The sequence below is a fragment of the Fonsecaea erecta genome (assembly GCF_001651985.1).
Source record: "Fonsecaea erecta strain CBS 125763 chromosome Unknown Scaff1, whole genome shotgun sequence".
Lineage (NCBI taxonomy): Eukaryota > Fungi > Ascomycota > Eurotiomycetes > Chaetothyriales > Herpotrichiellaceae > Fonsecaea > Fonsecaea erecta.
Genome location: NW_017387244.1, coordinates 3171665 through 3193847, shown reverse-complemented (window position 1 = coordinate 3193847; position 22183 = coordinate 3171665). Strand labels below are relative to the sequence as shown.

Here is a 22183-nt window from a genome sequence, read left to right as displayed (position 1 = left end):
CCTTCTTCGACTCCTTCTCAATACTCCAACACTTCCAGAATTGCATCGTATATCCCTATCAAATGTCAGTACCAGGAACTCCCAGACGGCGCAGAATTACTCACTCGTGACATCCGGGAAAATGAACTTCTCCCATGCCAATCCGGTATGCGTCGTCCAACCACCAAGCCGCTTCACCGGCGCCTCGAGAGACAAGAGCGCCTGTTCCTGGATCGTTGCCGCAATTTCCGATCCCACGCCGTAGTTGACCATGCTCTCGTGGACGACGATGGCGCGCCCGGTCTTCCGCACACTCTCCAGAATCGTCTGCCGGTCCCACGGGTAGATCGTCCGCAGATCGATCAGCTCGACGCTGATGCCCGGGGAGGCCTTCTCCGCGGCCTCGATGGCCGCGAGACAGTTGTACAACGGGCGGCCGTAGGAGATAATCGTGAGATCGGCGCCGGGCTTGACGACCTCGGCTTTGCTCAGCGGGAGCGTGTACAGTTCGTCCGGGACCTCTTCGACCGCGGCGCGGTACAGGATCTTGGGTTCCATGAAGATCACGGGGTCTTTCGACTCGAGGATCGACGCGAGAAGGAGCCCCTTCGCCTGCGTCGGGGACCGCGGCACGACCACTTTGAAGCCCGGCACGTGGCAGAAAAGCGACTCTGGTGATTGTGTGTGATATCTAGGGGTGTGAGAGGAGAGTTAGAAGGAATGAACAATAAGTCGAATATCAGGTCCCAATTATGGCGAGGCTCACAAGGCACCGTGTCCCACGCCGCCACAAGGCATTCTGATCACCATGCCAGCCAGGTTGGCACCTGTCGCGCCCTCGCGATACCGAAACTTGGAGGCCTCGTTCACGATTTGATCAAAGGCCGGGAACACATAGTCGGCAAACTGGATCTCGACCACGGGTTTCGCGCCCTCAGCAGCCATGCCAATCGCCGCACCGACAATGCCCTGCTCGGTAATGGGGGTGTTGAAGACGCGGTCGGGCCCAAACTCGGATTGCAGGTTCAACGTGCAGCGAAAGACGCCACCAAACGCGACGTCCTCGCCGAAGCAGAGGACCTTGTTGTCTTCGCGCAGAGCAGTCCGCAGCCCCTCGTTGACGGCCTGGCAGAGATTCAACCGTGTCGACGAGCCGCCTTGCGGCAGCCCAGACGTCTGTGCAAACGTCTTCGAGGAGTGATGGAGAAGGGGCGTCTTGCCGAAATCAATGGGCACGTTCAGCTTCCGCGTCGCCGGCTGTGTCGCCTGGGTTGCATATGACCGAGACCGGATGGCCGAGCGCGTCGTCGACACAGCGACGCGCAGCGGTCTGCAGCAGCGCTGTGACATCTTTGTTTACCTATACATGTAAACTTGAGCAGAATACTTGGTAGTGATCCTGAGATATTCGGGCTTGTATAGACCGGCAACCCATCTTACAATGAGTCCCACAATCAGCCCATGCCATTTTGGACGCCTTCCTTCCCCAAGCTGCCCGCCCCTCGGTCTGTCACAAGCCTCCCCGGGAGCTGAGTGTTCGACGGCGGCTATTTACGGCGGGGTTTGTTGTGCTGACAGATCAGGCATCGAAGCTGTGCATCCGGATTCGGAGCTGGAGGTCGAGTTCCGGCATTCGGGCGACGAACGCCGAATCGGAGCTGAACGTCTCGCCGAAGACGCGGCGTATCGGAGATAATCGCGCTTGAGCTCCCTTCATGATACTGACCTCCGCCAGATAATATATATTTGCTTCTGAGCTGCTTGGTTTTTTGGTGTGCCCCTGGCTGTGCTACCTTCAGCCTCTTCCCACTCGTTAGGACTCACGAGCCACGTGACAATGCTTTCGGAAAAAGTCTCGTGATACCGACCTCATGGACGCAGCGACTTGCAAAGACCAAGATCTTTTGTAACATACCTCTTTCATCTCGCCGGTCATTGTTGCGGGATAGCTGAATTCGAACTTGACCACTTGGTTTCAATGCACCACGCTGGCGATATGCTTTCGTGACACGTCCTTGTTTATCACCTACAGACTGAAGGCGTCTGGCGGATTTCTCTATGCACCACAACCGACAGCCAAACGTCGCTAGGCAGCACGTGCCAAGTACGCATCCGTCAAGTCGACTCGGTCAGAGGACATGGTCGATTTGGACTGGTCTGAGCACAGTCGACAGGCTATAGGCATTTCACGTGCGTGCCGGAGCTTGACCCGAGGTGTCTGGCAATCCATCACGATCGAGGTTGCAATCTCTGCGGCAGATCACCCCGGCCACGCCATGAGTAGCATACACTGTGGGAACTGGCTTATCAGAACCTCAGATGCTTCTCAGCACGTAGAACTGATTCTCAGCGCATCTCTCCAAGGTCTAGCCACGCTATGGCATGAAGCCTGCCCCCTTCATAATGTAATGTAATCAATATGTCGTTCGCAGCATGCATCAATCGTCGTCAATTTCTGAGAATCGTGTCCAAATGACACTACTTTGCGAAAAAGAAGGTTCAAGCACAACTGTTTTGAGCCACCAGCTCACGAACTCGATCTGATCATGCGATCAAAGACCGGTATTTCTCTTACGCATTGATGCTGTGTCCAGCGATGTCAGATACAAGCTGATTGGTAAATCTAGTACAACCGACTCCAGAAGAATGGGGACTGGTTCTAAACGAAGTTCGTTTTCCAGAACAAATCCACGCACGACACCGTGCACATACGATTGACCGAGACATCGAGATGAGCTTGTCCTTTTGTCTCGCCACAGTGAGCACGGGTGTTGCACCCGGGGTCACAAATCCACACTTGTGTCACCAATTGAAATGGACGTGACAGAGAATTAGGGGGAATGAGCCCATTGAAGAAGGTTATTAAGACGCCGAAAGTGTCTTATCCATAGCCAGGACAGGCAAGTGCGCCGGCTTGGCGTGGGACGGATACTTACACTGGGTTGCCTTCTCGATCCACTCTTAACTCTCGTCATCTCTTCTCCCACAGACATGCATACCACCATAACGACAGACAGCTGGCTATATAGCTAGCCATTGAGCCATTCCAACCATGTCTCCGTTATTACTCTGGCTCCCCTGTCCTGTATCATGTCGGGATGGCTTCGACCCAAAATCTACAGACAACCGAGGGTCCCCTGATAGGGAATATGCCGGATAATACCGCTTATAGGCATGATTGGATCGATTGTCGCATTCATGGCTCGAAGGCAGCCAGCCGAGTGTTACATCGGAGCTGGTGGCATGACCCCATTCCCGGAGGCTGGAGCAGGGTTATGGATTCGATGGCTATGGCTGCTGGGTGTCACCTCCGTGCATGGGGGTGGGACAAAGACAGACTAACGGATTGACATCGCAGTGGAATCAATGAGCCGGACTCACTTCAAGTTTTAACGGCCACTACAACGCCTCCTCCGACCCAGCAGTTTAAGATCACTTCGCCATTGCCAAGTCCTGCCAAGATTTCCGAACGATCCTCCAGGCCGAATCGAAGGAAGCTTGGCGGCTTGAGAAGCTTGTCACCTTCCCGCTCGGGATTGATCCGTGCTTGGCATGTCCGGGGTGACTTCAGTCTGTCGTGCAGATCCTGGGCTGGCCATCTGATCGCGAGCTATGTTCCACTGGGTCAATGACCTGCGATGAAACGCTGCATCTCGCCGCCCGCATCGTCTGTCTGGCTCGAAGTGGAAGCGTCCCACGCCTCGGCCTCTTATTGCGTGGATCTCATTGGACGCCCCGCCGATCACTGTAGAGCTTATTGTCGTGCTTGTGCGACCCAAGCATTGCTCCATCTTATCAAGGAGGAGCACGAGATATCGCTAACACTGTGTGCACAATTTCCAGCACCTGCCAATTGCCGAATCGCCACGGCCTGACTGCTCAGATGTTCATTTCATGTTACATCGTGAGGCGTGCGACAACAGGGATATGACCGGACAGCGTCGTTGGTGAGGCCACTTATTAGTAGTTCCTGGGTTCCCCCAAACAACCCTGCTTTCCTCTCCGCGCCCGACCTCGTTTCTGTGTTTCTCTCATTCACTCCACCGTCTACCAGCCATGGAGCATATCGCCCCAGTCACGCATCCAGCCCCGGAGCTGGATGTGGTAACCGAACAGCAGATGCGCAAGTCCTCGGTCGCACCCAGTGAGAAGCCCCAGGTCATGGAGCGCACGTGGGGTTTCGCCGCGCGTACCGACAGCACCGTGACGTACGAGGAATACGTCTACTGGGCCAAGATCGAGCGTGAGATGGAGATTGATGAGAACAAAGTGTTCCAGGCGGAGCATGGCTCTCCTCTCCGCAACTCGATAAAGAACGCCTTTTCAAAGTCTGGCCGAAAGAAGGCGAAGGCAGAGAAGGAGGCCAGACTTCAGACCTTGGCACAACTCGACGAGAAGCAGCCAACGGGCGTGGTCACTGATGTTAACAACGGCGGCTCTGTTGACTCGGCGCTGAGGGTGACAGACGCAGAATGGCGTACTGCTGCTCGTGCACTCCGCACCGCCAGCTGGGGCCAGATGTTCTTCCTCATCACCACTGATATTCTTGGTTGGTCAGGTGCACCGTGAGTACTTCTCGATACTCGGATGAATACAGATCATGACTGACGGTTCAACACAGGTTTGTCTTTGCCAGTGTAGGCTACGGCACCGGCGTCGCCCTCTATCTCATCTTCGGCATCTTCGCGGCCTGGGGCGGCTGGGTCATCTGGAAGACTTTCCTGGATCTCGACTCGTCTCGCTACCCCATGCAGAGCTTTGGTGATCCATTCTTGCGCCTCTTCGGCGTGAGGATGCGACATTTCATCAACGTCGCCCAATCTCTCCAGCAGTTTTTCACCGTGGCCATCTTGATCTTCAGCAAGGCTTTGAACATTGAGCAGATCGCCCACTCGAGCGTGTGCTTCGTCGCTATGATGGTTGTCATCATGGTTGTCGGGATGCTTGGAGGATTCATTCGAAGCTTGAGAAAGATCGGATGGATCTCGAATGCCGCCGTGTGGATGAACATTGTGAACTTCATTATCTGGTCAGTCATCTCTCTGATTCACCTCGTAATATAGCTTGCTGACCGGCCTTACCACAGTATGGTGGCTGCCTCACACTTCGCACCTTATTACCCAGCCATCACAAAGTCTACGCTTATCCAGACCATTCAGCCCATCAAAGTCTTTGCCGGCATCCCACCGGACGAGTACCAACAGCAATCTCCCGGTTTCGCCGCCACATTCAACGCGGTCAACACCATGGTCTACGCCTACGCGGGCGCCCTCCTCTTTGTCGCCTTTCTCGCCGAGATGAGACACCCGCTCGACTTCTGGAAGGGCATGTTCCTCGCTCAGGCCTTCATTTGCCTCGTGTACATGTTCTTCGGCGTGTTCGTCTACTCTTTCTACGGGCAGTACTCGGCCAACAACATCGTCAACGTGGTCAACCCGTACGGGCTGCAGACGGCCGGGAACATCCTGCGCCTGCTCTCCGGCTGGATCGCCATCATCATGTACTTCAACATCGGCATGAAGACTGTGTACCTGGAGGTGTTCCAGGCCATCTTCAAGTTCCCGTCCATCGTGGAGAAGAAGGGCAAGATCCTCTGGTACCTGCTGGGCCCGTGCTACTGGATTTTGGCGTTTATCGTCGCCGGCGCCGTCCCCAACCTCAACGGCATCGTCAGCTTCGTCGGCGCCGTCTTCATGATGAACTTCACCTACACCTTCCCCGGCATGATGTACCTGAGCAGCACCATCCACAAGGCCGCCGAGCTCCCCGGGGAGGGCTTCAACCCGGCCACGCGCGAGACCATTCGCCACGACGACGGCCTCAAGCGATGGATCCGAGGCTACAAGAAGACCTGGTTCCGGAGCACCGTGGCACTGATTTACGTTCTCCTCGGCCTTGCGTGTTGCGGAATGGGTACCTGGGCCGCTATTGAGGGGTTGATTGCCGTCTTCGGCCCAGGTGGAACCGTCGCCGTCAGCTTCGGATGCCCCGTGCCCGTGTAGGTTACACAATACAGTACTCGTAATCGAGGGGACCGGCAGAAGCGATGTGTGCGTGCAGGCAGCCATAGCGAGCTCGTTATATAGGTAGCCAATTGCCACCATTCAAATATTATACATACCCCGGTCAAGAAATATCGTGGCATACATAAACCTCAAATGATTGTAAACTCATACCAATCGTCTCCCTTTTCTTCGAAATATTGTTCGGGCATGTCCATAGCATCGAATTCATCTCTCAACGCTCCAAAGTTATCCCGCTCGAATTCTTGCGGGTCGCCCCCAAAGATAGCGTATATCCGCTCCTGCGTTTGCTGCTCTTCTAGCGAACGGGGGACGAGGTCATCGACTCGGAAGGCACCAATACGCTTGTACTGGCCCGGTTGTAGCCCAGTCAGGCGTAGGATGATTCCTTCAAACGGTCTATCATCGGTATCCTCGCCTTGCATGATGCCAAACATGACGAGATGGGTTTGTTGTTCCGCACCATCCTCGGCCATTTCCGGTTCGCTAACCTCATCGTCGAAACTCAGGTCAACACACTCGATCTCGGCATCAGATCCAAGTAATCTGAGTGTTTTGGGTCTCTCCTCGTCTACGAGCACCCTTGTATCCGGCAGGACAGCTCTGCACAAAGGACCACGCATGCGGATGGAGCCCGACCTGATCGCGCCAAATGGGTCTGATACAGGATGGACGTCGATATCGACGAGTGTCGCCCATAACGTTCTCCGATAGGGACGCGGAAACAAGACCGCGCCATTGTACGATGCCCATGACCATGATGGAGCGATATATGTCGGCAGCCTGTTGCCAACGCTGAAGCAGGATGCGGACCATGTCAACTGCATTTCAAAATTGTGGCCCCAGTGCCCTGCGTAGTATTGCAACGACCGGTCGCTCGAGAGCGTGCTCTGCACATATTTGGCAACACCGGATATTGCAATGAGTTTGTCCGTTGCCACGGACAGTCTTCCCGCACTGTAAAAGCTGACGATGTCGGCCCAAGTGTGCAGGAATCGGGTTCGGGCTTGGTCGTGGTTATCATTCGTCGCTGTAGGCCGGGCCAGGTACGTCCTCTTGACGAAGTATTTCCCCTCAAGCCGCCCGGTCACGTCGGACTCGGATGCCATGCATTCGTCACACTCCCACACGACCTTGTGCTGCAGAAAGTGGATCGTGCGGGGCGCGAGAAGGCGCTCTTGAGCAACCCAAGCCCTGCTCCCTAGTGGTGCATGGTCGAGGATATTGCCTTCTCCCTTCGGATACAGAATGACTGGCTTGCGATGCCACCCGATGGGTGGGTATGTCAGACGCACAGCGAGAGCATTTACCGATTTCCAGGATCTCTGGCAGAAGAGACCTCCGGAGGAGTCTGCTGATACATTCGCCCCGATGTTGACAAATGAACCCATGTAGACAGACGACATACGGGTACATTCGTACGCCCAGTCATCTGGACTGTCTTGAATGATACAAAGAGAGTCAATCCACAGGTAGTCTATGCCGAGAGCCTTTGTGAGCCCAATAGCTTCTTGGAACGTTCGTGGTAGTGAGGCGATATCGAGTCCCTCAGAGAAAGCTTGTAACGTGCTCTGTTCCAGCTTCACCGGCATATTCTGACCCCAGCAATGGCTAAGAGTCGCATATCGTGAGTCCGGGAGGATCTGAGAAGACTGACGTAGATATACCCGAGGACCCGGATCAAAAGCTCCTACCTGTAGCAATCGAGTCGGCAGCTGGCACCGTCGCTCCTGCCGTCTTTGTGCACATCTGGTATGTACGTTCTCACACTCCCTCAGCCAGTAATGTATGTCATTGAAGGTCTCCCAAGACCCCGTGAATGGTTGCACATGCTTCAGAAGCCGCCCTGACAAAGACACTGTGAGTATCTATAGACAATTCTTCGGGGCAATCTCACATACTCATCTGACGTTCATCCTCAGGTAGGTGGCATTGGAATTCGCAGATGATGACGCGATTGACAACCGGTGGTCTCAGTTTTGCTTCCTCGATCCTCAGGTATGGCACTGGAGGACGACGCTCATCTGGGAATCTATAATACCAGACCACTGCTACGATCTGAGGCTCGCCGTCTCCGTCGCGTTCAAGATCCTCCAAATACTTCTCCCGTTGAGAAGGGGGGATCTCTAACAAGATCAGGCTGCAGAGATGGCACCCTTCGTCGGCCGAATCCACCAGTTGCCGCATGTTATGGAATTCCATGACTGCCTCGGAGGTGCTCTGCTGCAGTCCTATCAGACCTAGATATGAACGACATACTGTGCAACAGTCATCTTCTGATCGCGGCATCCAAGCACCTCGTGGGAGTCGACCTGTCGAGCTCATCTTGCAACAACGAACGCACCTTGTGATCAGTTCGCGGATGACATCAAATATAGCAGGAATGTGGCTGTATATGTTGTGATGTCGATGGGCCATGAATAGGGGCAAGGCGGAGACGTGAGGCTCAGCGCAAGGCACAGCCGCGGCGGATACGTCACGGTTTATCCTGCTGCTGGTAAAGCGTCGAAGTATATAAGGTTGAGGTTTGCCTTTCCCGCCCTTGGCATTCTTATTGCTGGTTAGGCATTTCGATGACAACCACTACCATATTCTGGATTACGGTTTCAGGCAATTCGAAAGCGATAGCTGGGAATAGATCCGGTACGGTCAATTGCAAGGGCTTTGCATGAAGGCGTGTCAAGACCACATACGTGAGGTCATGTCTCCGTAGGGCAGGTAGTCGATTGTTTGCTCCCCGACATGAACTGCAAGGCAGCAGTCCTCGCTAATGATGACTGAGTGAATCACCAGATATGCTCCACTCATAAAGGGGGGAACTTTGGACGCCGACTACGAAAGTCCCTAAACCCAAATGAAGATCTTAAGGCTGGTATTTTTCCTAAGCTGATCACCATAATAGGCTGTCTTTCATATCTCATATCAGTTTTCATAACCACAATGTGACTGGTCTTGGCCTCCATCAATGTGTATATACACTGCAGGGGTTTCATCAACGCCCCGACTGTCCCCACCTTTGAAGAGCGGCATATCAACCGAGGAATATGTCTGTGGTGGTCTCCTAAATATGGTCAACCTCGCCGTAGAAAGATTCTCCCGCAGCATCCACTAATCGCATAGAATTTTCGGATCCAGCCATGGCATCGCAATATTGAGGCCCTGGACTGGCACACGTCACAAACTGGCCGAAATCCGCAGACTCCCTCCCTTTGGAATAGAACTTTCTTATGGTTAACGTCGTCAGCCCTTCTAGCAACCCGAGTTAGAACCCTCCCCGATCGCTATATTGGGCAACCCTTTGCAAAAGGCCCCTGCGCCTCGTAGCGGATTGGAGCCGCGTAACAACTGCACAGATCGGCCCGACCTAATCAGGGCGAGTTCAGTGTGAAGGACCCACAAAGCCAATGAGTGAACTGTGCCGTCGTGAAAAGCTGGAGGCAGATTGGAAGAGCCACATCTCATCTCCAAATCCAATCGAGGTTGCGGCTGAGATAGCACCAACATACGAGGCCTTTCTCGAATCCTAGCAGTACCCGAGCATATGGATCCGCGCAGCTTCAGTTCATATATTATGTCAGTGCTGCGGCCATGATTTGACATCCTCGGCGACAAAGCTTGCAAGCCATCCCACACTTATGGTCCAGAGGCTAGGGGTAACTCAGAAGACGATAGTTTCAGGTACAAAGCTTCTTCCCACATGAGTGAGGATGGGGCCAGGCGGTTGGGTGTGCAGATCGAAAGTTGGTATGGAGTTGAAAAAAGGGGCTAGCCGAGGTGGTTGAGCAGGAAGCCTAAACCGGATTGGGCCAATAGTGACGCCGCCCTGTTCTTATCCAGCAATGGAATCTTAATTGGAGATCGTCGCTTCTGGCGGCGGGGTATCAAACGACGGATGATCCGCGTGTCTCTACTCGGTACACCTTTTACACAGCTTCGGATATTTCTTATAATTTTCGTCGAACCTCTATTTGATTTCAGGCACATGCGTACGTCACACTGTGGTGAGTATGTCTTATCGAGAATCTGACTGCGGCGAGAGACCAGCGCTTTCTCGTCTTACAGGACCTGGTGAGCAACGTTATCCGTCGGAGGGAACCGGATACGCCGCGCCGAAGAGATGACTCTTCGGTCATGACGCGTGAAACCAAGTCTAGACGATCTATTTCCTCCGGTTTTCTCAAGCACAATGCAAGACAAAGGCGGTGCAGACGACCCCTCGTCTCGGTCGCCCTTGGAGTGGGATACCGATGACGACTCCAGCACAACCGAAGAGTCAAAGCCGTCCGTCCCAATTTGGGAGCGCGTCTGGCAATGGTTAGATCTCGACCTGGAAACAGTGAAAATGATGGCAAAGTGATTTTTGCCCGTATCTATTGTTGGCTTGAAAATAACATGGAGACAGGGGTGCCCTCCCACCGGCAATTGCCGCTGCAATGTGAGTCTTGTAAATCTGCAAAGACCGCTGTTCTGAACAACAACAGGAATCAATCAAGCTCGGTCGCACATTTCTATACAAGTCTCGGATATCTGGTCTCCATCATGTCCTTTTTCTCATTTGCAACTCAGCCGCGAGCACGATTTGTCCAAACCATGCTTTTGAATGTTTTCGGGGTCTGCCTCTCTGCAGCTGTCATGCTATTGTCTATGTACTGTGCAGTTAAATCCAGGGAGCATTCAAGGAGCGCAGCACAGCCTGGCCCTTCGAATACCAAGCGCACTATCAATTACAGCGGCTCAGCCAGCGCCATAATCGCCCTCTGGCTCTGTCTCTCCATCTACCTCATCAATGTGGGACGGGCGCTGCGTCCACAATACTCAGTTACAGGCACCATTTTGAGCTTTTTTGTTATTGTCGCTTCTGTTAACGCCACGGTAAAGATACGCCAGGATTTCGGCCAAAAGCGTGAGCTGACATGACATAGCAAATAGTACAAATGTCACAGGCCGAGCTTTTGATCAAACACCTGATTGGGGCATTTCTTATGGGATTTGCTGTCGCTGTCGGTGTTTCGTTCTTCATTTTCCCCCGAAGTCATCGGAAGCTATGCTTCAAGCTGACGGATGACTTTGTCAGCAAGCTCAAAGATTCGCTGAAAGCTCAGGGTGCGTATATGCGACGAATGCGGCGCAAAAACTTGGTTTTCACGTGCGTGCAAGAGACAAATGTTTCCACGGCGAGGATGACTCCCAAAGAAATCAGAGCCACAAACTCGCCCGAAGCACAGCGGTTGAAGCACAGCACCGCAAGTCTCGGTGCTACCTTCGGACGCATGCACACTGAACTGGAGTATGCTAAGACCGAATTTGCGGTCGGCCACCTCGATGTATACGACATCAAAAAGATTCGCGAATTGCTCCAGTCTATTCTGCTACCCATGAACGGAATGTCCACCTTGGTTGACATCTTGAAAGAAGTGGCCATCCGAGCAGTTGGTGCAGAAGACGACGATGACCCCGAGGGATTGGCTTTCGACGATCTGCAAGCAGAGCGCGTTGCATGGGCGCATGTGATGGATTCGCTCGTCAGTTCTTTCGACTCTCTAGCAGAGACTTTGGAAACCGCATTGGATCACATATACATTCAATTGCGATTTGGCCGGAGGAGAAAGCGGGCCGAGGACGCAGAGAATGGAATGTCACGACCAGAGGATGGGGATTTCGTGGCTGTCTTGAGTCGGAAGATTGAGGAATTTGACTCCTCCCGTTCCAGTACTCTACGAGGCTGGAGTGAAGCAGCGCGGGTTGATCTGCCGGTTTCTTTCATGACGGATCTTTCAAGTGCTCCACCACCAACGATGACCGGCCCTTTTACAGGGTTAAGACATCACCGAAAGAATCAACAGCGGATGTATCTTGTCTTGTACATCGAGTTTCTGACCTGGTCCATTGCAAAAGGCGTTCTGGACCTGGTGGTGTTTGCGGACGTCAAATCACACGAAGCCAACAAAAGAGGGTCAAGGTTGATTCTTCCCGGAAAGCGGCGGATGAAGAAATGGATTCGAAGTATGTGGACTTCAACAGACTCCATTGCAGATCCGACGATTACGGGCCGTGAGGGCACACGAACCATTGTCCATCTGGGAGAAGCCTACAGAAAGCGAAAAGACCCTGAACATTTGCCAGCTGCCAGCTACCTAGAAATCATTGGCGATCGAATACGCGGCACGTCGCATTTCTTCGCCTCTGCGGAATCTGCCTTTGGATTCAGAGCTGTCTGCGCCATGATGACTGTGGCAATCATCGGCTTTCTCCACGATACTCAGGCTTGGTTTCTTCAGCAACGTGGCCTATGGGCTCTCATCCTCGTTGCCATTTCACTCGCTCCGACGACAGGCGCTTCAGTGATCGGATTCCTGGGCCGAGTCGTCGGAACAATAGCAGCTTGTTGCAGCTCGATAACTCTGTGGTATATCGCGGACGGCAAGGCCGGCGGCGTCATCCCCGTGCTTTTCATTGTCGAATTCCTCGGATTCTACACCATCTTCAAGTATCCACAATTTTCTGTCGGCGCCATCCTCTTCAATGTCACTAATCTGCTGATTGTGGGATATGAACTGGAAGTCAACAAGCTTGGGAAGGAGACGGTGACCTCCAATGGGCAGCCGTATTATCCAATCTATCTTCTGGCGCCCTACAGACTCGCCACTGTCCTGACCGGAACGTTTGTCGCGTTCATCTGGTCATATTTTCCGTTCCCGGTGACGACGCACGGTAAACTTCGACGAGATCTCGGAGCGGGCCTGTACCTTCTGGCCACGTACTATGCAACCGTACACAGCACGGTGGAGATGCGCCTCCGAGATGACGTTCTGGATCCCCGGATCAAGAAAAGCCCGGCTTACCGGGTCGAAAAGGCACGAAACAAGATGTTTGCAAAGACGGGAATTCAAATCTCCAAACTCCAGGTCCTCGCTCGTGAATGGGAGCCCACCATCGGCGGCCGGTTCCCGAAAGAAACGTACCACGACATCATCGCCTCCATGCAGACCATTTTCAATTACATGACTCTCATCTCGTATTCGACACGCACCTTTTCTCCCGCCTCCCCTCTCTTCTCCGCGTCGGCACGCCCATCGACTCACTGCCTTGCTCCTATCATCACGGGTGAATCTCAAGCAGATCCCGGCATCGAGAAACCATGGATCAACAACTTTCGCCTCTTCATGCGCAGCCTCCACATCACCACACACGACATCACATCCGTGCTCAGTCTGCTCTCGGCCAGCGTCACCAACGCACAACCTCTCCCACCCTTTCTCCGAGTGCCGCAACCGTACCGACTCGGTCCAGACCTCCACATCATTGACCCCGACGTTCTACGCATTGAACATGTTTCGGAGCCGTGCTATGCGGCCTTTGCCGTCTGTCAGGTCGCCAGCAGTCTGGTCAGCGAGGAACTGGAGCGATTGATAGGCATGGTCAAGAGTCTTGTGGGCGAGGTCGACTTCAGCTTCCAGATTGAATCAAAGCCTGACAGAGTGACGACTTGGAGGAGCAGGACGAACACTTTTGAATCGAAGAACATGAAAGAAAGTGGGAAGGAGAAGAAAAACAAGGCGTCGAAGGCGAATGGGAAGGGTAAAGCGGAATGATTCTTGGCCACTCAGGCCGCTGCTCAAACTTCTTGGACTTGTCACCCGTACTTCCTGTGATCCTGCTGATATATAACATGAGTACCACATATTCGCTATATCTAATAGACGTCTCTCCTGGAGATGACAGAAAATGTACATGATGGTTTATAAGGAGTGAGATCGATCAGCCGACAACCTGGTGTAATCCCACACGAAATACTGTGGATATCTAAAAGCGGCAGGGCTCGAGGGAAGCGTGACTCGTAGGAGGGTCTTTTGACTGGCTGCCAAGACGCGGCGCCATTGGCTGGACCCGCATGACCCTGGTTTGTGATGATTTGCACTGGAACGAACCACTTATTACGGCACATGCGCATCTTCCGCAGTCGGCTTCCACGATTCATATTCATACATACCGCTTTGCAGGTCATCCATCGATTCCTTTGTGCGCTGTACAGTCTGTCCCGTCGCGATTGATTGTCTTTTCCTGCCTAATATAATACTCCCGACATCATGGCTACTGCCGAAGGAGTCCCAGAGAAGAAGGTGAAGTTGGAGCGTGAGTTGGAGCCTGAGATGTTCCCTTCCCTCCCGATTCCCCTGCTGACCACCTACGAAAAGCCCAGATCAAATCTGTCGATATGGTAAGACGGCCGTGCTGGATTGAATCGGACGATCGTTGACAGAACGTAAAGAGCGAGGACATGCAACAAGAGGCAATTGAAGTTGGTATGGAAAGGCGTCGGTGACTAAGAGGCGGAGAGTGAGATGTTGACTTGGTGTCCAGCACAAGAGGCAATGGAGAAATTCAGCGTCGAGAAGGTATGCAGCGGGATGACAGGCCTTGATCTGAAGGAACATGCTCACTGGGAATTCAGGATATTGCCCAACACATTAAGCGAGAGGTATTGAGCTCCCTCAGCCTGACGATGATATATCGACACAATCCCTAACACACCTCTTCGCAGTTCGACTCAAAAAAGGGAGCCACATGGCATTGCATAGTCGGCCGGAACTTCGGCAGTTTTGTCACCCACGGTAGGGAGAGCCTCACTTGCCAGGCCGAATTGGGACTGACCGAGAGACTGGCAGAGACGAAGCATTTCATCTACTTCTACTTGGGACATGTTGCCATACTGCTGTTCAAGACGCAATGATGATTGAATCCATCTTTCTGCATCGGGCGTCACGGAAAAGTCGCACGGCATTGGCGATCAGGCTTGGGGCGCTCGCTTTACCAAAAGAAAAAAAAGTGACGGTGGTGTAGATATGGTGTCAGAAAGAGAGTGGATGTACCGACGTGCTGGACGGCACGTTGTATATAAGAGTGAAGGACAGCCCCTTGGACGGTCCTTTGCCGACAAATGCACATTGCTGACGATGGATTGGATTCAAAGCCCTTCTGCGGCTGGCTTTGGGGCATTGCTGCGCTTCTTATCGGTGTTATCCCCTCTTCTTCATTCCATTGGGTGGAATTCTCTTCTCGCTGGTAACGAAGTCCTCGAGCACCAAAGGGAGGGTCCAATGTGAGATATATTGATGGGCGTATTCCAGCACGGCTAGGTTGTTCTCTCTGCTAGTTTCTTGGATTGAGCGAACATCTGTAGTCGACGACTCTTGACCGCTCGCAATGTTGACATGCTGTCTATTATTTGGACGTCTCTGTCGGGGGGTTTTCCAACTATATTTTGAAGCGGCCAGGAATCGTATACCAACATGTCGAGTAAAGGCCTATTCTCATTCTCGATAGAACGATACAAAGCTAGGAGTGCCGTCTATTCAGATAGGAGGCAGGAGCAACTCCTGGCGCCGTGGGACCAGTCTCTCCCATGGGCGAGTAACCCTCGCAGCAACCCTGGTCGCCTGACGATGGCGTCAACTGCGCCAACATTGTAAGCCACTCACTAAAGCCGGTAGCCGCAAGACAGCCGACAATATACAGGTAGGGCTTAGATCTTGATATAATATTTCTATCTTGACATTCCTATTCCGATTTCAGCCCATCTCAACACTTAGGCACGATGCACGATGCGGTGGATAGACAGCACCAAGATGGGTCTGTGCTCCCAGAAAGAAAAAGGATCATGTGGTCTGATTGGAAAGAGGGGCAAATAGAGGGGAACGAGCAGAGAACGAATTGACAGATGTGACTTGTTTGTTGTACAATGTCTGTCTGTGCCAGCAAAGGTTGGTAGGTTGGTAGGTTGGTAGGTTGGTAGACGAGGAAAGGGAAGAGTGCGTGCTGCATACACATAAAACACTGCTCGTCCTCTTCCTCCTGCGCCACTGGCCCTGCTCTGCTCTGCTCCGTCTCTACACCGACACAATACTACATCTGCCACTCCCAACCCATCCTTTCTTGCAATCCTGCACCCTGCACCCATGACAGACTCCAACCCTCTCGTGCTCTACGACATCTCGTCGCCCCTCCAGCCGCGGTCGTACGCACCTAACCCCTCCAAGGCCCGGCTCGCGCTCAGCTTCAAGCGAGTGCCCTTCACCACCAAGTGGATCGAGATCCTCGACATCCCCGACGTGCGCAAGGGGCTCGGCTGCCCGCCCGTGCGACAGCTCGCCGACGGCTCCGACTTCTACACGTTGCCGATGCTGCAGGACCCGACCTCGGGCACCGTGGTGGGCGACTCGTTCGACATTGCCAGCTACCTGGAGGAGAAGTTCCCGGACTCCGGCGCCGGCAGTCTGTTCCCCGCCGACTCGACGGGCACGGGGCTCGACTACGAGAGTCCGCACCGAGACATGGCCTTCCCGGCTCCCCTGACGACGCGCACGGGAAGTGCGAAGACCGCCCCCTACGCCCATTTCAACATGCACGTCGACGCGACCTTCTCGGCGCACGTGGTGCTGGTCGCGTACTACATGCCGTTCAACCCGGCCACGGCGGAGGCGACGCGGGCGCTGTTCGCCAAGCGCGCCGGCCTGGCGTCGTGGGACGACGTCCTGATCCAGGGCGAGATGCGCGCGCAGCTCACGGCCGCCTTCCAGGTGGCCCTCACGTCGCTGGCCCAGCTGTTCACGGTGCACGACGCTGGGCCCTACCTCGAGGGTGCCCGCGCCACCTACGCCGACCTGATCGTGGGCGGCTGGCTGAACATGCTCTCGGCCACCATGCCGCGCGAGGAATGGGCCGACTTCAAGACCTGGCACGGCGGCGTCTTCGGCCGTCTGCACGACGCCCTGCAGAAGAACTACTTTGTGTGCAAGTAGACCATGCGAGCTTACATTCACGCAAATATTATCACTCTGCGTGCGGCGTATCAAAATGCCTGGGTGGGTGGGTAACAGGACGCAACGAAAGCCACCTGGACCCAAGTCTTTCAAGTGTCCGGCGTCTGCACGAAAAGTTACTTGCTTGGGTTAGTCTGACCTGAGCAGAAGAACTCAAGCAGGACAGCAACACAATGAAACCCCTCAGATCCCCTTCGGCAGAGCTGGAAGACACGAGGGAGGGAGGAGGGGGAGAGGCTCCCTCTAACTTAGTACTAGTAGGGATTCAATACGACCTCGTGGATGATGAGATTGCTTTTCAGCCCAATCAGGCTGTCTGTTCGAGAAGGTAGGTAGGTAGGTAGGTGTATGGGGCAGCCACCCAGCCAGCCTTATCATTATTGTTGATAGCACCCGCCCTGCCCAGCCCTGGCAGCGAGGGAAATTTTTACGTGGTGGACCTGAATTGAATTCTAACTTGTGTTGTATTGTACACATACATAAATAAATAAGCTCCACAACCCACAGAGAGAGAGAGGGGAGAGAGAGGAAGTTCACAAAGGTTTCTCGACTAAGCCACGTTTCTTCCCCCCCTCCCTCCCTCCACATTAGATCAGATCAGACAGCACTGATTGATTCTCCAGTAGAGCAGAAGCAAGCCAAACACGACCGACCAGATCTAGATCTGAATCTAGGTCCAGGTCTATATATGTAATGGAGGAGAACCATCCCCTTCATGATGCATATATGGCCCCGCCGCTACTTGGTCCATCCATCCAGCATGAGCGCCGAACAGCTCAGCTTGTTCAACGGGCCAGCTCCGATCGATTGTGGAAAGGATAGGGGGAGAGCCGCGGAGGACCATGCTGGAAGGGAAGAACCGTGTGCATAGAGAGGGAATAGAACACTGTTGTATGACAGCCTCTTCCTGTCTAAGACATACATACATACATCCATCCATCCATCGCGCCGCACACCCGACCAACAATCCTGCAAGATTCATTATCCTCCTCTGCCAAAATTCCGAGTCTCGCGATTGGGTCACACAGCGACATCGGCATGCGTGGTCCGCATCGCCAACAACGCTTCAAGGAACCTGTCTCGCGGCGTCGACACAAAACATCCCAGCGACTCATTGCTCTCCAGCTAGCTCTCGATGTTGTCGTGAATCGATCGCTCTGATTATCTTGAACCAGGCGTTGTCGTCATCTTCGAGGCCGTTCACTCGCGCAGATTCCTTGAGGATCTCTGCGACTTCGACGTCGGTGAAGAAGGCTCGGATCTCTCGAAGCTGTCTTTCAGCTTTGGTTTCTTTGTGTGCTCTCTCAGCCTCAACCTCCTCGTCTGCACCAGCGCCTTTGATCTCCTCGTCTGCAATCTGCTCGTCTGCAATCTCCTCTTCTGCAATCTCCTCGTCTACACCATCATCTTCAAGCTCCTCGTCTACACCATCATCTTCAAGCTCCTCGTCTTCCACAGAACGTTCATCATCACCTCGATCGTCACTCAAAGAGTCTTGGTCGTCAAAGTGCATTTCGATGCCTAGGGACCGTAACCGAGCCTGCTCTTCCGTCGACATTCGTGCTCTTTCTCTCCGAATCTGTCTCAATCTAGGCCGCCAAATCGTGGACATGAACTTCTCCACGCGCCACTTTAAAGTCGACGACAACCACTGTTCGGTGAACTCGGCCATAAGTGAATCTAGAAGGGATATCTGGTGCCTTTCTTCGTCTTGAATCTCTCGGATCTCCTCATCAACGGGTGTTGAAAATGGGCAAGCTTTAGACCAGGGTTGAAAAGATCCATCCGGATCAGGAACACTGCCATGACGGCAACAGGTGTGTGTCAGGCCGAGAGCGTCGAAAGTGTAGAGTCTGAGTACTTTCAAGAATATTTGGGGGAAGGCAACGGGAAGATGCACATCCAGCCACTGCAAGGACCAATAGCTGTCTCGCCCAGAATATATACCAGGATTGTTCACAAGATTAAGAACAGGAATGCACCCTGAGCTGGAACAAGCACAAGAGCAGCCGTCTGAAATGTTCGAGGACACGATAGTTGAAAGAAGCTCCGAATGGCTTGTTCGAATAGCAAGCTTTCCATGGTTTGTCGCACTCCAATGCGCGCGCCAAGATTCCCGACCGATTCTGCACGCAACCGAATGGATTGCTCTCAGCGCGATTGGCCTCTGGTGGTCGTCTCTCTTTTTGCAGTTGCTGCTCGTGCATGCAGGAAAACGGCAAAGCAAATCGCTGCCACGGTCACAAAGCCATTGTGCATATGCGAGTAAGTCAGATCCGGCAAGCCACCAACTTTCCCCCATCAGAGGTGTGTAGCCTCGGTCGTCCCGCCCGTCAACGTCACAAAAACCAGCGTCGAACAGCCTCTGTGCGAGCCAGACAGGAAGCCCATCACCATGGTATACGGTTGTCTGGCGTCTGGGAGTGCAGAGAGCCGGTGGCACCCTGATGCCAGCCTTTTCAAGTGCGATGGAAACCCCAGCGGCTTGTTCATCCAGGACCTTGACGGTGTCTCCGACCAATGTGTGTCCATATTGCGGCAAGTGCAATGCCGCTAGGCGCTGTAGCTGCCTTCTTCTGCCAGCAAGTCCCTCCAAGACAACGTCTAGTTCCCGTGAACGCGCGTTGTACCTATCCAGAAGCTCGTCAAGTAGCTTGGTGTCGAACCCAGCCCCTGCGGCCATCAATATCATGGATTCGAAGGTAAAGCCACGCCTATTCGCTGGTCTGTTGCCGACGTTATCTTCATGGTTGACTAGTGATGAGGCTCCATATTTGAGAAGAATAACCAGACCTAGTGGCCAATTCCAACTGAGGTGCAAAAGTGAGTGACCCCAGTCATTCAACTCCTGAGCGAGAGCGCGTTTGTGCTGAAGCAGGCGAATAGCCTCTTCGGGGTTCCGTCGCAGAATCGCGCAGCTCAGTGGTCCGCTTTCGACCACTGGAAAGTTAGCAGTTCATCATATTTTCAATGGGCATGTTTTCAGATAGCATACCATGGTGCCATTGTAGGCACGTAGTCAGGCAGGCCCAAACAGGCCACGACATTCCAAGGCTATCCGAAGCGACCACAACAGCTCCTCTCTCGGTCAGATCCTTCGTAATAGTACCTAAAAGTCTGGAACTCCTGCTGCCCGGCCATATGTACTGCCTGGCTATACCATCAGGTCAGGTAGCTGAGTCATTGCAAGGAAATGACTGGCTTACTTGCTGGAGCGTTTACTTTGGCACCCAAGGACGCAAGCCAGTATAAGAGGCGGGAATAAGAAGAATAAAAAGAGTCTCTGTCATCTGTTGCGTCCAAAGGATCAGTCCCGGCATGTAATCTGAACCTTTTACTCCTGACATGCAATCTAGTTACTCCCATGCAATCCGCTCGGTGGATCAACGCGGCCTTGGGCGATAGGATTATTGAAAAGGCTGGGGAGTTCGTACCTTTTAGATAGCTGGGGGATATTTCAATGAGCCTGATTGCGTGCTGTGCCCACAATTAGCAAGAATTGACCACGTAAGCCATGGATACACCCACATAGAGGAGGCCACGACCACCCTCATCAACCTCTCTCGGATGTGCTTTTCTCTGGGCGAAGAGGCCCATCAGCTCCACGCGGGCTCCATCCAGAAGGGCCTCCGGCGCTTCACAACCAAACAGTGCATGTTTTAGTCGCAGAAGAAGTTGGATTGCGCTCGAAGTCTCCCAAGAAACAATCGGAATCCAGTCCACAGTTGCACTGATTGAGCCTCCACCCGAGCCGGTGACAAAGGACGCCATGCACCGGAAACCACGAGAGATCAGCACCGAGCGATACGATATCCAGATGTCTAGTTTTCTCTTCTTGGCCGTTGGCAGATAGCAGGGACAATCCTCCTCATGCTCTTCGGTGTGAAGATAGGAAATGAACAGTGTAGTTGCTCTTGGGGGTCGGCGCGTCCTGGTTTTCAGGCATAGGCAGATTGGGTAATGAGACCATTTGGATGTGTTGGTTGCTGGAGAAGTTGGACGCCCGTGTAAGTCTTGATAGTAAGCTCTGGAAGAAAGATTCGGTTGTGGGAAGTGCGGAGGCTGGACCTGCCCTTCTCCAGGACCCCGTAGCTGCGAGTTCTGCGGTCTCGCAGTCGAGATCGAGCCGTCGGGCGGTTGGATGAGCTTATGCGAGCCGGCACCGTGAAGGGCTTTTTCAGCTTGGATATAATTTTTGATCGTGGATATTTCGGAGCACAAAAAGGAAAGTTGGTCGCTAGTCTGTTGGGACCGAGCAGTTATGACATCTGAAGCGGATAAGATGGCGTCAATCTTTGTGTCTCGGACAACCAGGGCGTTCAGTGTGGTTGAGGATGCATCCCTTTGCCGCCGTCAGCTGAGAGAATGAGCTACAGGTTAATTTGTTTATCACCTACAAACCAGCGATGAGGAGGACGGTGTCCAGGTTCTTCTGCAACCCATCAAGGATGCCACATAATTCATCGATGGTGGCCTTTCTGAATGGAAAGGCTGCTTTTTGTGCTAAATGTTGCAGTTTGTCCCTGCGCAATGAAGGCCCTTGCATCTGTTTGAAGCCAGAGAGCTTGTTGCGCAAAGCCACGATGCTAGGCTCACAGGCGGTGATATGCTGTTGGATCTGGGGCGCCGTGTTGGCAAAGCGTATCGTCCATACTGGTAGGGCCTGTTGCAACAAGTTGAGGCAGCCTTGCAGGTTTTGAACTCTCTGGGTGAGGCTATCGACATATTGATTTTGACCCTTGAAGGCTGAGTAGTAGGACACCAGGCCTTGACAGACAGTCAAGCCCAACGAGACCACACCGATCACACTGCTTGCTGTTGAGAAGGGGTCTGACATTCCCTGGAAGATGAGGTGCAATCTCGATGATCGTCAGAAAAGATACGAACTCGACGCAGCTCAGCCCTCATCTATCGGAGGGGGTTATCGGAGGGGCGGTGGCAATGATACAATATTAATGGAGAATTGGAAGATAGGGCAGACTGCCCACTGGGGGCTGAATTCCTCGTGTTGGGCACGATCCTGGTGATGCAAGGCGCCCGTTTGTGGCAGGCGGAGTCGACACATGGCCAACTTCTATTTGCTGTTGACATGACACCAGCCATGAGGGCTCAGTCGATGCGTCGCTTCTGCAGCCATTCGAAGAAGGAGGAAGATGGGAAACTATCAAACGAGCCTAGAATCGGTGGTGGTCACAATCTACCGTAGACACCAATCGCCACGGGGCTAGAAATCCGGGGAAGCTCATTGTACATCCATTGTACATCCATTGTACATCCATTGTACATCCATTGTACATCCATTGTCCACCCACGTCAGGATGATATCAGAAATGCTCAAAGGGGCCAATGTCACTGCTGATC

The 22183-nt window shown here is 53.3% G+C and overlaps 8 protein-coding genes across 8 annotated transcripts; 4 read left to right on the top strand and 4 right to left on the bottom strand.

The window, feature by feature from the left end:
• Positions 1-17: 17 nt before the first annotated feature.
• AYL99_01136 (hypothetical protein) lies at positions 18-1329 on the bottom strand (the record flags this gene model as incomplete). The annotated part of the gene is made up of 3 exons (XM_018832652.1): positions 18-55; positions 105-670; positions 746-1329. The coding sequence occupies 3 exons, from the start codon at positions 1327-1329 to the stop codon at positions 18-20; spliced, it is 1188 nt and encodes a 395-aa protein (XP_018698531.1).
• Positions 1330-4035: 2706 nt separating this feature from the next.
• On the top strand, positions 4036-5981 carry AYL99_01135 (hypothetical protein; the record flags this gene model as incomplete). The annotated part of the gene is made up of 3 exons (XM_018832651.1): positions 4036-4544; positions 4601-5008; positions 5066-5981. The coding sequence occupies 3 exons, from the start codon at positions 4036-4038 to the stop codon at positions 5979-5981; spliced, it is 1833 nt and encodes a 610-aa protein (XP_018698530.1).
• Positions 5982-6133: 152 nt separating this feature from the next.
• Positions 6134-8204, bottom strand: AYL99_01134 (hypothetical protein; the record flags this gene model as incomplete). The annotated part of the gene is made up of 2 exons (XM_018832650.1): positions 6134-7848; positions 7904-8204. The coding sequence occupies 2 exons, from the start codon at positions 8202-8204 to the stop codon at positions 6134-6136; spliced, it is 2016 nt and encodes a 671-aa protein (XP_018698529.1).
• Positions 8205-10188: 1984 nt separating this feature from the next.
• On the top strand, positions 10189-13594 carry AYL99_01133 (hypothetical protein; the record flags this gene model as incomplete). The annotated part of the gene is made up of 4 exons (XM_018832649.1): positions 10189-10355; positions 10405-10437; positions 10484-10874; positions 10925-13594. 4 exons carry the CDS (start codon positions 10189-10191, stop codon positions 13592-13594), a joined length of 3261 nt encoding a protein of 1086 aa, XP_018698528.1.
• Positions 13595-14089: 495 nt separating this feature from the next.
• On the top strand, positions 14090-14733 carry AYL99_01132 (dynein light chain, cytoplasmic; the record flags this gene model as incomplete). Its single annotated transcript, XM_018832648.1, has 6 exons — positions 14090-14135; positions 14198-14220; positions 14272-14305; positions 14364-14398; positions 14455-14481; positions 14545-14733. 6 exons carry the CDS (start codon positions 14090-14092, stop codon positions 14731-14733), a joined length of 354 nt encoding a protein of 117 aa, XP_018698527.1.
• Positions 14734-15958: 1225 nt separating this feature from the next.
• AYL99_01131 (hypothetical protein) lies at positions 15959-16801 on the top strand (the record flags this gene model as incomplete). The annotated part of the gene is made up of 1 exon (XM_018832647.1): positions 15959-16801. The coding sequence occupies one exon, from the start codon at positions 15959-15961 to the stop codon at positions 16799-16801; it is 843 nt and encodes a 280-aa protein (XP_018698526.1).
• Positions 16802-17933: 1132 nt separating this feature from the next.
• On the bottom strand, positions 17934-18494 carry AYL99_01130 (hypothetical protein; the record flags this gene model as incomplete). The annotated part of the gene is made up of 1 exon (XM_018832646.1): positions 17934-18494. One exon carries the CDS (start codon positions 18492-18494, stop codon positions 17934-17936), a length of 561 nt encoding a protein of 186 aa, XP_018698525.1.
• Positions 18495-20311: 1817 nt separating this feature from the next.
• On the bottom strand, positions 20312-21659 carry AYL99_01129 (hypothetical protein; the record flags this gene model as incomplete). Its single annotated transcript, XM_018832645.1, has 2 exons — positions 20312-21164; positions 21220-21659. 2 exons carry the CDS (start codon positions 21657-21659, stop codon positions 20312-20314), a joined length of 1293 nt encoding a protein of 430 aa, XP_018698524.1.
• Between the last annotated feature and the right edge of the window lie 524 nt (positions 21660-22183).